A 14303-nucleotide genomic window follows, 5' to 3' on the forward strand; every position below is an offset into this window, starting at 1 on the left:
CTGGGCTGGGCTGCCCATTTTACAGCATGGCGAGGAGCGAGGGGAGGCTTTTTCAGCCCCATAGGAAGGGCCGTCTTACCCATAGGCACAAGGGGTGCAGGGCACCCAGGCGCCGGGCGCTCGGGACGCCAGGCTGAGACTCCAGGGCCTGAGAGTTGAGACAGGGGAAGAGCTCTGTGTTGTGAGTTTGGGGGCAACTGAGCCAGCGAGACGCTGAGGCGAAAGGCCAGCTGGCTCCGCCCTCCTGCATGCCTGGGATTGGGCAACCAGAGGGGGGGCATCGGGCAGATCTCTGCACCCCGGCGCCGCATATGCTTAAGACAGCCCTGCCCATAGGGCAACTTTCCCGGGGCCACTGGCAAAAACTGGGTGAGACCCTACCTGCCCACAGACTTTCTTGCCAGAGTGGTGCATGCTCTGGTTATCTCCCGCCTGGACTACTGCAATACGCTCTACTTGGGGCTACCTTTGAAGGTGACTCGGAAACTGCAATTAATCCAGAACGCGGCAGCTAGACTGGTGACTGGGAGCGGCCGCCGAGACCATATAACACCGGTCCTGAAAGATCTTCATTGGCTCCAAGTACGTTTCCGAGCACAATTCAAAGTGTTGGTGCTGACCTTTAGAGCCCTAAACGGCCTCGGCCCAGTAGGCCTGAAGGAGCATCTCCACCCCCATCGTCCAGCCCAGACACTGAGGTCCAGTTGCAAGGAGGGACTTTTGGCGGTTCCCTCGCTGCGAGAAATGAGGTTACAGGGAACCAGGCAGAGGGCCTTCTTGGTAGTGGCCCGTGCCCTGTGGAACGCCCTCCCAGCAGATGTCAAGGCAATAAACAACTATTTTACTTTCATAAGACAACTGAAGGCGGCCTTGTTTAGGGAAGTTTTTAATGTCTGGTGCTGTATTGTTTTTAATATTTGGTTGGAAGCCGCCCAGAGTGGCTGGGGAAACCCAGCCAGATGGGCGGGGTATAAATAATAAATTTATGATGATGATGATGATGGTGATGATGATGATGATGATGGAGCAATGGTGGCCACTTTTGCCTCTGTCCATCAAGGCAAGTAAAAGGCGTTACCAGAGTTCAGGGACACATCCCAGCCAGGCAGAAACCCTTGAGAGGGGTGTGAATCAGGGCTGGTGGGAGGCGTGGCCTGGAGAAAAGGGGTGTGGCTGAGGAGAGGGGGTGTGGCCAGGGCAGAGCTGCAAGGACCTGGAGAGACCAAGGATTGAGGCCAAGGTCTTCTGAATGCCAACATGCGCAGATAGATATATCTATTTTTCTGATGAGGCAGCTGCAAAGGGGAAGACACCAAAGGGATTTGTCCCTTTGGGATTTTCACTTCGGGGAGGGATGAGGGCAAGGGCACCCACCTTGGAGCAAGCGTTCGTGGATGGGCTTGCTACGAGGCGAGCGGCTGGAGCAACCGGTTGGAGGGCAGAATGTGGGACAAGCTGGGTTATGTGAGATCCAGAATGCTCCAGAGCCAAGCATGACTGCAGCTTAATAATAATAATAATAATAATAATAATAATATTTTTTATTTAAAGATGCATTATTAAGTGTGACGGGCAGATGTCGCTATTTTATATGGCTTTTCCCAATCTACTCTTTTCGCTGCAGTTCTGCATTTCCTTTCTTGCATTTGTCTTTTGCACGGATATTCCGTTTGCCGCTTTGGTGGGCCCCAAAGCGGTATATAAACAAACCAACCGTAACCACCTCTCAGAGTGGTTTGGAATCTGACTTGCGTTCAGAAGGTCCCAGGCTCAAATCCCGGTATCTCCAAGTAAGGAAAGGAGAGAACCGTCTGGAAACCAGGAGAGCAGCTGCCGTTAAAGAAGTTTTAGAAAATTATGAGTGGTGCGAGGAAACAGGAAAAGGCAGCTAAGCCACAGAGGACACGCTCCTATCAACACTTCCAGAGAGGTATTGGGGGAGGGCTGCCGGTCAGTGACAGAGCAATGGGTTTGCATGCAGAAGGTCTTAGGTTCAATCCTGGCACCATCAGGCAGGCCTGGTGGAGACTTCAGTCTAAAAACCTGAAGAGCCTCTGCCAGCCAGTGTAGACAACAGAGATCTAGATGGCCCCATGGTCCGACTCAGTATAAGTCAGCTTCCTATGTTGCCATTCAGAACCATGAGGTCTAGCACCTTGCCTTATTTGCAGGGGAAGAACTGGTACTGAGGGGCAGAGCATCTGTGCAATTGCCCTGGGTTCAACGACTGGCGGCTCATGGCACAGCCGGGAAAGGCTCCCTTTCTGGAAACCCTGAGAAGCTGCTGCCAGCCTGTGCAGACAGCACTGGACTAGAAGGCTCAAGGGTCTGGGGTGTGGTGTTAAGGCAGCTTCTTAAAAAATGAGAAACCCTCAGGTCTACAGGAAGGCGCCGGCAACCGTACCCAATCCTCTGCTGTTCAACAATGTCCAATTTCTCCGCCCGACGGACGACTTCCAGGATGACGTCCATCTCCTTGGCGTTCAGCGCCTGCGTTTTCCTCTGCCGGCTGCTTTGAAACGTGTGCACTGACCAGCCGGTCTGAAGCCTAGAAGGAAAGGAATTCAGAGGAGGGGGAGAGAAAGAAGAGCTTTGTCATGAAGCAAGGATGTTGATTTAAAAAACAATAATAATCATTACACGTAACGGTTACACATTTAGGAAAATCAAACAATCTGAGCGTCATCTCTGAGCACACCAACAGAACTTCGTCCAAGTATATATGCTAAAACCATCAGAATCTTAATAAACATGAAATAATCCGTACTAACAGCCGTTGCATTGCTTTCTTTTTGAAAAAAGAAGTTTTAAAAAATCAACTCCGCCTGTCGTGCTTTAAAATCAATACATTCAAGTTAGGTGGTTTGTTTACTTCCTTCTTTTTATTAAATCTCTGCGGCACCCTTCTTCTGAGGATCACGGGGAAGTTTACAACATAAAAGCACAAAAAACTAGACCAAAGTAACAAACAACGATAACACGCACATCAAAAAAACAAAAACCAGAGAGAGTTTAAAAGGCCTTAGATTGTTTAATTAGCCAAAGGCCTGGGGGAAAAGAAATGTTTTTGTGCTTGGCACCTAAAGAAATTTAATGAAGGTGCTGGGCAAGTCTCCCTGGGGAGAGGTTTAACTTTTTCTATTAAAAAATTACCTAGTTTGTAGATCCTTAAAAAAAGTACATTTAGATCTGGGCTAGGGAAGGGCCACAGCTCAGTGGAAGAGAATTTGTGCTCTACATGGGGCTCCCTTTGAAGGTGACCTGGAAACTACAACTAATCCAGAATGCGGCAGCTAGACTGGTGACTGGGAGCGGCCGCCGAGACCATATAACACAGGTCTTGAAAGACCTACATTGGTTCCCAGTACGTTTCCGAGCACAATTCAAAGTGCTGGTGCTGACCTTTAAAGCCCTGAACGGCCTCAGCCCAGTAGACCTGAAGGAGCATCTCCACCCCCATCGTTCTGCCCGGACACTGAGGTCCAGCTCCCAGGGCCTTCTGGTGGTTCCCTCACTGTGAGAAGCCAAGTTACAGGGAACCAGGCAGAGGGCCTTCTCAGTGGTGGCACCCGCCCTATGGAACGCCCTCCCACCAGATGTCAAAGAGAACAACAACTACCTGACTCTCAGAAGAAATCTAAAGGCAGCCCTGTTTAGGGAAGCTTTTAATGTTTGATGTATTACAGTATTTTAATATTTTTTGGGAAGCCACCCAGAGTGCCTGGGGAAGCCCAGGCAGATGGGCGGGGTATAAATAATAAATTATTATTATTATTATTATTATTATTATTATTATTATTATTAAATGCAAAATGTTCCCGGTTCAATCCCCAGGGTCTCCAAATGGGGTGGGAGTGAACCCCTGGCTGAAACCCAGGAGAGCTGCTGCCGGCCAGTGTGGGCAATAGATGGACCCATGGGTCTAACTCAGCACAAGGCAGCTTCCTAAGCAAACTGAAGACAGGGAGCCAAAGGGATGAAATACTACCCCCCTGCCACGAAATAACAAGACAGTAACAAATCACTCGCAGTAAAAAGATCCCAGGAGAGCCGGGTGGAGGGGAAACGACTTGGCCAGGAAGGTTTAATTAAAAAAAAAAAAAATAGAACTAAGAAAATAAATCCAAGCAATCCCATTTTTAATCTTCAATTTTACAACCTTCCGGGAAGCCAAGCAGGGCACGTATGAGGCAATCAAACCCACAGACAATTGGTAGACTCATGTCAATATTGAGCAGTATTTGTCCAGCACCCTGACACCTTCCTGTGTGATTTAATTTCCAGGATCAAGATCAACCCAGCCTGTTCCAGCCCCCGATGAAGGAGGACATGGCTCAGCCGTGAATTGTGGGCAGAGGGTGAATTCCCTGCCTCCTCCATCACTTCTCATTTCCATGCCCTGCCTCTAACCAATGGGCAGTATGAAGGGGTTGCCAGACACCCTCTGCCCCACAGGGCTAACCTGAAGACTCCAGGTGTGCCTGCCCTTCAGGCAGAGGCGGCAGGTGGAGGGGATGTGAATCTCCAGGTGGGCAAGCGCAGCTCCCCTACCTAGGCTCCCTAACCAGGTGAGAAGGAACAGTCCCCTCATTCAGCTGGACTTGAGAGCACCCCCTTTAGCTAATGCTTCGCTCTTGATTTCCATCCAGTATTGACTCAGATCCTGAAGCTGAGGCTCCAATACTTTGGCCACCTCATGAGAAGAGAAGACTCCCTGGAAAAGACCCTGATGTTGGGAAAGATGGAGGGCACAAGGAGAAGGGGACGACAGGACGAGGTGGTGGGACGGTGTTCTTTTAGCTACCAGCATGAGTTTGACCAAACTGCGGGAGGCAGTGGAAGACAGGAGTGCCTGGCATGCTCTGGTCCAGGGGGTCACGAAGAGGCGGACACGACTAAACAACAACAACAAATTGACTCATTTGAGGTCTGTTTTCGTTTCCTTTTTTTGAATGACAGGCTCTCCGCAGTTGCGCTGCGCTTAACGGACATTGCCAGGGCCTGCCCCTATGACATCACTGGCTCCACCTCCTCTGACATCACCAGGGGCCACCCCTAAGTCTGAGGTCCGGGCTCTGCAATCTCAGGGTCTGGGATGTTGGAAGTTATTTAATAAACGTTACATAAAACGGTGCACTGTTGAAATTGCATTGCATTTAAATTACGGTGCAGAATGTACGGACAAATTGGCAGAAGGCTTGTATTTTTCCACCGCAAAGTTGGGGTGGGCCAGCTTTATGATATAGTCACAGGTTTTCAGAGTGTTTGCTTATGCTGTTGAAGGTAGCTCGGACCACTCCAGAGTCAGGTGCTGTTTTTCCAAGGGCACACAGATCTCCCTGGGCGTTGGCCAAGATGCAAGCAAGCTGGAAAAAGAGCAGGGACAGAGATCTTCTGGGGTTGGTATTTTTAAGCTAAAAAAGCTGTTTTTTAGCAAAGATATGTCCTCGAGCCTTATACTGGGATTGGAATAGGTAATGATGGAAATATATGAGACAATGCATCGTTTGTTTTGTAACGTTTAAACGGAGTTTCTGCAAGCAGAACTTCAGAACGTCATATTTTTGTGATGAGAATTCATTTCCACACAATACGCCAGATCTGAGAGAGAAACTCCGCTGGCAATATTCATAGGTTGCTGCTGTCCCCTGGCAGCCCTAACTAGATGAGCCAAGACAGGGTCCAAATTTTTTCGTTTGCTGCTCTGTCTACTTTGGCCTCTGGCCATCGTGTCCCTTAAGCTGCCCTTGAAATACAGTTTAAGTACTGTATTGGGTTAAGTACTTAATTCGTTCCAGAGGTCCGTACTTAACCTGAAACTGTTCTTAACCTGAAGCACCACTTTAGCTAATGGGGCCTCCTGCTGTTGCCGTGCCACCGGAGCACGATTTCTGTTCTTATCCTGAAGCAAAGTTCTTAACCTGAAGCACTATTTCTGGGTTAGCGGAGTCTGTAACCTGAAGCGTATGTAACCTGAAGCGTATGTCACCCGAGGTACCACTGTACTCACAAATGAGCAGTTTTTGGGAATCAGCAGCTAATATTGGCAGGCAGTTCTATTTATTTATTTATTTTAAAAAAGGGTTAGCACAGCATCAGCCTACAAAGGATTCCCCCCCCCCCCCCAATAGGAAATTGCCCCAGCGTGGGGTGAAAAAGAGAGAGACATACTTGGCCCGCAATGCTAGCTGCCTGTCATTGGGGCAGACCCACTGGTCGTTCCCGTTGCCAAAGATTGTATCGGCCATGGCGACAAACCACGCAGGGCAGACGGCGTCATCAAACCTGGAGGAAAACAGGGGTGTGTGAAATATATAAAATGAAATTTCAAAGGCAAACAGTTAAAACACTAAAACCAGCAATAAACTAAAAAACACACCAGCATTCTAGATATCTGGGTAGGCTTGTCTGAACAAAAATGTTTTTAGCAAGCGCCGAAAAGAGTACAGTGAAGGCACCTGCCTGAAGTCCATTGGCAGGGAGTTCCAAAGGGCTAAAAGACCAATTTCTTACTGGAATGAGTATTATGTAGCACCCATAACCATGCCAGTTCCAATGAATAATGGTCCTTTGCTTTCATAATATTATTATTATTATTTCAACAAAGATAACAAAAATAAAATAAAAACAAACAAATTATACACAAAAGCAATATCAAATCCATAAAATGGGATTCTCCAAATCCTGTGATTCCCTTCTCCCCGGTTCCTTAGTTTTCTTCTTCAACTGCATATCTTTTCTACTCCAATTTATTTATACTATTTCTACAATTACAAGTGTTCTTTAAATCCCGCCAATGTATGAACCTGTTTACAATACGTTTGTAAATACGTAATAAACATTTCCCATTCCTTTTCAAATTTCTTGTCATCTTCATTTCTGAGCTTTCCAGTTCATTTAGCCATTTCAGCACAGTCCATTAACAGATTGCCAATCTTCTCTGGTCGGGACTGCTTCCTCTTTCCACCTTTGGGCTACCCAGTGAGTAATGGAGCTTTGGATTTCAAATGACAATCCTGAGTTCTGAGTGCAGGCTTGTTTTTCCTGCGTATGGTTTCTTTTCCTGAGGAGGCTTATATGTAAAGTCAAGTAAAAATGATATCAAAATACCAGATAATGGGGCAAAACAGGAATCAGCTGTTGCCCTCCCACCCTGTTTCGTAGAGGCTTCCGACTGGCTGGTTTCACCAATGGCAGAACCACTGGCCAGCTTTTCCGACAGCATCCTGATTCCCTTTTTTAAAACCCCCTAGCATCTTTTAACTAGAAAACCCAGCAAAAGGACAGATGCAGAGAAACAAATGAGCACCCGCTTGACCCCCCCCCTAAAAACAGCAGGCAGGCCAGAGCTGTCAACATAATACGTCCCCATTCAACAGTTAGGAAGGTGCACACATTCAATATTTGACTTTGTCGAGGGTGACATTTGCAAGCAGAGTATAGAGAGAGAGACTTGCAGATCCGCTCTTTAAAAATAAAAGAGGCAGACAGAGGATCTAAGCCCCAGGCGTCGGAATCATCCCTTGAAAAGAAGTTTAGCACTAGCTGATAAAGCAACATATAAATTATGTGTTGCCAAAGGCTTAGAGGATCTGGAAAAATTCTGTGCTTTTTGGTGGGAACACAGACACACGGAACTCCCTCTCTACACCACAGCATTAAATTTGGCTTTTCTGATGTTCCTAAGTACAGTGGTACCTCGGGTACAGTGGTACCAGAGTGAGTGGCTGGGGCGACCCAGTCAGATGAGGATTATTAATACAGTGGTACCTCAGGTTAAGAACTTAATTGGTTCCGGAGGTCTGTTCTTAACCTGAAACTGTTCTTAACCTGAGGTACCACTTTAGCTAATGGGGCCTCCCACAGCCACCACACCACTGCCGATTTCTGTTCTCATCCTGAAGTAAAGTTCTTAATCCAAGGTACTATTTCTGGGTTAACAGAGTCTATAATCTGAAGCATCTGTAACCCGAGATACCACTGTACACTGCTTACCTGATTCAAGTCTCTTCCAGATATATTGCACTGTTTTTTCTTTTGTGCTTCTGTTATTTGAATTGACATACTTCAATAAAAAGGGGAGGAGAGAATTTGCAAGCAGGGTATAGATAGATTTGCTGATCAGATATATCTGAGGAAAGCGGCACCAACTCCTTCCTCAATACCACAGATGTAGTCGATACGCCGCACAATCGAACCTGTTTTTTGTATTCTCTGTCACTCGATGTTTTAAATCTCCCGTTACCTTTGTTATCCCCATTTTCTCAAAGTATTCGCCCAGGACGACATACACTTTTATCTCCCCACCCCCATTTTATGTTGTTATTTCTATGTATATTATGCTATGGCCGCATGGCTAATGCAATAAAATCATTATATATATATATATATATATATATATATATATATATATACACATACATACACACATACACACACACACACACACACACACACACGGCAGAGAAAGAATGTAAGGCTCAAGCGTCAAAATCATCCCTCGGAAAGAAAAAAATCCTATCCTCCAAACCGAGCCAGGAAAGACACAACACTTGGGATCAGTTTCCGTAAATATTGATTCCTCGAGGCCCCGGGATCCCAAATGCAGAGCCAAACCCACCCCCAGCTGTCTGTTTTTGCCCACGAGGCTCCCGCCGGAGATCGATAGCGATGGAACAGGTGGTTTGGCCTTGGCTCCATATCACACAGAAGCATATTTGCCCGTCTGCTGCATTCCCAGAGGGAAGAGGCAGCGCATGGCAAAAACACACAGAAAGAAAACAAACAAACGAAAACCCAGCTGCCGGTTCTGGACCTGGAGAGCATAAAGTACAACCGCACCTGACACACGTTTAACTCGCAGTGATTTCAACTGTATACGCGGCTGAAGGCAGGCTCCTCAAAACTGCACAAATTCAATCCAAACAAAGTGGAGAGCTCAAAAGCTCTTTTTGCACCAGGTGTGCTTAGGGTTTCCCATGGCAGAAAGGGTTTCTAAGGCTTAGAAGGGCCTGCTCAGCCTTCCAGCTCTGGGACGCCCTCATGAGATCTCACAGGGCCATCCAAACTCCAGAGCAAGAGGGAGAATTTAAAGTCTATGTTCGCATTGGGTCAGCTTGGGTAACCCAGTAAGAAAAGAGCTTTTAAGCCAGGCATAGGCAAACTCGGCCCTCCAGATGTTTTGAGTCTACAACTCCCATCATCCCTGACCACTGGCCCTGTTAGCTAGGGATGATGGGAGTTGTAGTCCCAAAACATCTGGAGAGCCAAGCATGCCTATGCCTGTTTTAAGCGTTGCTTCCTGGATAGGGCCCACTCTGAGCACGAGTGCTGGAAGATCTTTCTCTCTTTCCCTTACCTGCTCGTAGCTGTGGGACAGCCCCAAGAGTTTGGATATATGCAATTTCTTGTGTGTGCATGCAGTAATTTTAAAAGCATATACTGGGGTAAAGCGACAGTCCATTTTACGGCCGGTCGAATCTCTGGCCAACCTCCAACTACAATTTGCTTTTACAGGGCTGCATTTTCAACCTATGCCTTCCGCCATCCCAGGAGGACAGTACAACAGGTGCCATACGGAGACAGACTCTGTGGGCAACCACAGATGGAAGACATATTGCACTACAGTCATACTTTGGACCTCAAACACCTTGGCTCCTGAACATATCAGCTCCCAAATGATCAAAACCCAGAAGTGAGTATTCTGGTTTTCCGAACAATTTTTGGAAGCCGAACGTCTGATGCGGCTTCTGCGGCTTCCAATTGGCTGCAGGAGCTTCCTTGCAGCCAATCAGAAGCCGCGCTTTGGTTTTCAAATGTTTTGGAAGTCAAACGGACCTTCGGAACGGATTCCGTTCAACTTCCAAGGTACGACTGTATTTACTATATTGCCCACTCTTCACTGGACCCAGGACCCACTATTCCCTGGACCCACTATTCACTGGACCCATTCGGGAAAGATGTCTCTCCCCGGCAGAGAAGGTCCCATGACTTCCTAGCGATGTAAACATTTCAGTGACTCATAAAGTTGCCTTGGCTGCCAAACAAACAGAAAAAAGACCCTGGGCAATACAGCCATGAACTTAAGGGGGACGCAGAGATCGAAATAGAGACCATTATTTGTGGCACAACACGCCTTTTGTCTGTATTTAATTTTGATTCAGAATTGTCATGGCCAATGGCTAGTACAATAAACTTATTTGGATTGGACTGGAGTAAAGTTTGTGTAAAAAATAAAATACATACTGTTGCATGCCTCTCCAAGGACCAAGAGACTCCGGGGGTTATGATCTTACCCAGGATTCAGTTTCCTTGAAGTTCAGTGGAGACAGTGGGGTCTTTCAGTTATATGGTTTTATTTACACATCTATACAGCCCGAGTATAGTTTGGAGAGGGGCTCACAGCATTAACACCCCGACAGAGCTGGCTCCCCCATTCCATTGCCAGGGGAACCTCAAAAGTCCAGGACAGAGCTAAACCTGCCTCTGTTTCCCCAGTATCTTTCCCCTCCTGCGGTTTCCAGCTTCCGATATTCAGAAGTATTAATGTCTCTGATTGTAGAGGCAGAGCAGAACCATAGAGGTTTGTTGTTTAGTCGTGTCCGACTCTTCGTGACCCCCTGGACCAGAGCACACCAGGCACTCCTGTCTCCCACTGCCTCCCGCAGTTTGGTCAAACTCATGCTGGTAGCTTCGAGAACACTGTCCAACCATCTCATCCTCCGTCGTCCCCAGTGGGAAAATCAGTAACAGCAACAAAAAAACAGCCAAACAGTTGTTGTTGTTGTTGTTGTTTAGTCGTTTACTCGTGTCCGACTCTTCATGACCCCATGGACCAGAGCATGTCAGGCAGGTAGCTTCGAGAACACTGTCCCACCATCTCGTCCTCTGTCGTCCCCTCCTCCTTGTGCCCCCCATCTTTCCCAACATCAGGGTCTTTTCCAGGGAGTCTTCTCTTCTCATGAGCTGGCCAAAGTATTGGAGCCTCAGCTTCAGGATCTGTCCTTCCAGTGAGCACTCTGGGCTGATTTCCTTCAGAATGGAGAGGTTTGATCTTCTTGCAGTCCATGGGACTCTCAAGAGTCTCCTCCAGCACCAGAATTCAAAAGCATCAATTCTTCGGCGATCAGCCTTCTTTATGGTCCAGCTCTCACTTCCGTACATCACCACTGGGAAAACCAGAGCTTTAACTATACGGACCTTTGTTGGCAAGGTGATGTCTGTTTTTTAAGATGCTGTCTAGGTTTGTCATTAGTGCTCCATCAACTTGTCTAATCATCTTTTAAAGCCATCCAACTCGGAAGCCATCCCTGCCTCCTGTGGCAGCGAGTTCCAAAGGTTAACAATGTGCCGCAAGGAGAAGAGACGCTCAACTCGCTCCATCCCCCTTGAGCATGACGGCTGCCCTTTTCTGAACCTTTTCCCAGCTCTACAATATCCTTTCTGAGGCAAGGCAACCAGAACTGGGCATGGTATTCCTCTTTACCCAGGCATACAGTGGCTGAAGACTTTTCCAGCACTGGAAAATCCCTTGATCACAGGGCGGAAGAAGGTTTTTATCTGTCATTGCTCTTACAATTGTTTTTTTTTTTAACCAAAACTGCTTTTAATCGATAATGTTCTGTTCTGTTTTTGCTTTGTTTTCATTCTTTTTCTAAATTCCGTATCTGCCTGCCACCGTGGTCTCCTTGGAAAGGAAGGTCAGGGTGTAAATTCAGTCGGTAATGAATTATTATTGTCGCAAAAATCAACTCTCAATGGAAATCCAAAAATGAAGAAGTGAAACTGGAATTCATGGCACTTGGCTGTGTGTCCCAAACCAGCCACCATCCTTCGCCCAGCTGTTTCAAGGCAGCTCTGAACAAACAGGGTCAGGTGACATCACTGTGTTTCCTTAACCTGCTGAACTTGACATTGTTGGTGGGGCTCGGCTTCCAAACTTGGCGGCTTCTCATCCGGCAGGTCCCATGACCCAAACGTTTGCAGGGGAAGGGAAGAAGGAAAGGGCAGTGGGGCAGTGGGAAAGGCAGATTCCCACAGCAGCAGATTGCCTGACAGCCTATTTATCACTTGCTTTGTTCCCATTTACCAGATGGGGAAAACTGAGGCTGAGATGCTGGCAAGCAGGTGTGAGTGGGGCTTGAGCGCTGGAGAAAAGGAACTTACTCCCGGTGCCAATTTAAATCTCAGAGCACTGGAACTAAGCGGGGTCATCCAGAAAAGCTGGATGTTGGAAGATTTTAGACTTTTACTGCTGCAGGAGGAAGAGATGGCAACCAACCTGGACCGCTTTGAAAGACGGTCAGGCAAATCCATAGAGGAGGCCACAACAGCTATGCTTGTGAATCCCAGATGTTGGAAACCACAGGAGGGGAGGCTGCTGTTGGGCTTGGGCACCAGATAATAAATAATAATAATAATAATAATAATAATAATAATAATAATATTTATACCCTGTCCATCTGGCTGGGTTTCCCCAGCCACTCTGGGCAGCTTCCAACAGAATATTAAAATACAATAATCTATTACTGAGAACAGCAGTTTGGCTGAAGATCAGAGCAGTGACTCCCACAGAGGCAAAACAGGGTAGCTGCTGCTGTTGGCGGCTAAATCATTGACAGGAGGGTCTCCGCTCCGGGCCAGACAGAGCAAGACTCCAGGCCTGGTTTTCTTTCCAACTGGACCGGTTTTCGGTGTCAATTACCTTCGCTCACTGCCAAGTCTGATTATGCAGGAAGAGGAACCCTGGCAACCTGCACAAACAGCCCCCTCCGTTGCCATGGCAAAGGCAGCAACAAGTGCGGAGGAGGAAAGATAAAAGGGGCAGGCGGGGTGATCTCTGCAGCATCCCCATAAAGAGAAGGGCAGAAGCAGAGAAGGGGCCCCATCAATGGCTTTTGAAGGGGAAAGTCGGATAATGAGAGAGTTCCTGGATGCGAGGGGCAGATGGAAGTGGAATTTGCATCCGTTTGCATTTTAATCTGAGTTTACCTACTTTGCAGTTCCCAGAAACAATACATGATGCAAAATGCAGTTCCCCAATGAGAGGGGAGAGCCAAGTGTCCAAAAATACATTACTGGGGAAGGGCAATGTGGTGTAGTGGTTAGAGCAGGGGTTCCCAAAGAGAGTGATGAGATGCTACAGGTGCCATTTTAAATTTCCCACAGTTCCCTGGTCATAACCTGTACCTGAGGCATGGAGGAGCATTTCAATTTTATTTGCCTTTTGATGAAAAACTATCTCATTCGTGCTTCTTAAACCCGTATGTGTACTTCTCCGGATTTTGTGATGCAGACCTCCCACCAAACACTATATACAAAAATGCATTTAATGGTGGAGAAGAGAGGCATACATTAAAATGTGATGTAGTCGAATCTTCCTGCTCTACAATTCTGTGAGCCCACCATTCTCCGACTGCGGTACTCCCACCAAATAACATACAGTGGTACCTCGGTTTAAGAGCGATTTGGTTTACGAACTCCGCAAAACCAGAAATAGTGTCCCAGTTTGAGAACTTTACCTCAGCCTAAGAACAGAATCCGAACGGTGGAAGGGCACCAGCGGCGGGAGGCCTCATTAGGGAAAGCGCACCTCGGTTTAAGAACGGTTTTGGTTTAAGAATAGACTTCTGGAACGGATTAAGTTCGTAAACCGAGGTACCACTGAGGGGGGCACTGGAGGGAGTTCCACAAAAGGGTGCCATTCCAAGGGTCCCTTCAGACTCTGATACGACCCTGAACAGGTGAAATCCTTGGGCAACCCGATGCCAAGGTTTTTCAAAACTTCAGCCATCAGAAGTTACACAGCTGGGGGGCAAATGCTTAACTCCCCTTCCGCCATAGTGGAAAAGCTCTATGCTAAGCATCTTCTGGGGACGCAGGTGGCGCTGTGGGTTAAAGCCTCAGCGCCTAGGACTTGCCGATCGAAAGGTCGGCGGTTCGAATCCCTGCGGCGGGGTGCGCTCCCGCTGCTCGGTCCCAGCGCCTGCCAACCTAGCAGTTCGAAAGCACCTCCGGGTGCAAGTAGATAAATAGGGACCGCTTACCAGCGGGAAGGTAAACAGCGTTTCCGTGTGCGGCTCTGGCTCGCCAGAGCAGCGATGTCACGCTGGCCACGTGACCCGGAAGTGTCTCCGGACAGCGCTGGCCCCTGGCCTCTTAAGTGAGATGGGCACACAACCCCAGAGTCTGTCAAGACTGGCCCGTACGGGCAGGGGTACCTTTACCTTTACCTTTAAGCATCTTCTAGGGACGCGGGTGGCGCTGTGGGTTAAACCACAGAGCCTAGGGCTTGCCGATCAGAA

General features: G+C 47.7%; 1 protein-coding gene across 2 annotated transcripts in view; it reads right to left on the minus strand.

The window, feature by feature from the left end:
- The window catches only part of RPH3AL (rabphilin 3A like (without C2 domains)), a 48612-nt gene that overhangs the window by 31082 nt on the left and 3227 nt on the right, over positions 1-14303 (minus strand). For both annotated transcript variants that reach the window (XM_083715261.1, XM_083715260.1), the window contains exons 2-3: positions 6172-6285; positions 2405-2548 (exon numbers count right to left, since the gene is read on the minus strand). In XM_083715261.1, the coding sequence (XP_083571387.1) occupies positions 2405-2548; positions 6172-6248 (221 nt within the window). In that variant the 5' untranslated portion in view covers positions 6249-6285. The remainder of the gene's footprint in view (positions 1-2404; positions 2549-6171; positions 6286-14303) is intronic.

The sequence above is a fragment of the Podarcis gaigeae genome, assembly GCF_964106915.1.
Source record: "Podarcis gaigeae genome assembly, chromosome: 15".
In the NCBI taxonomy this organism is placed as follows: domain Eukaryota; kingdom Metazoa; phylum Chordata; class Lepidosauria; order Squamata; family Lacertidae; genus Podarcis; species Podarcis gaigeae.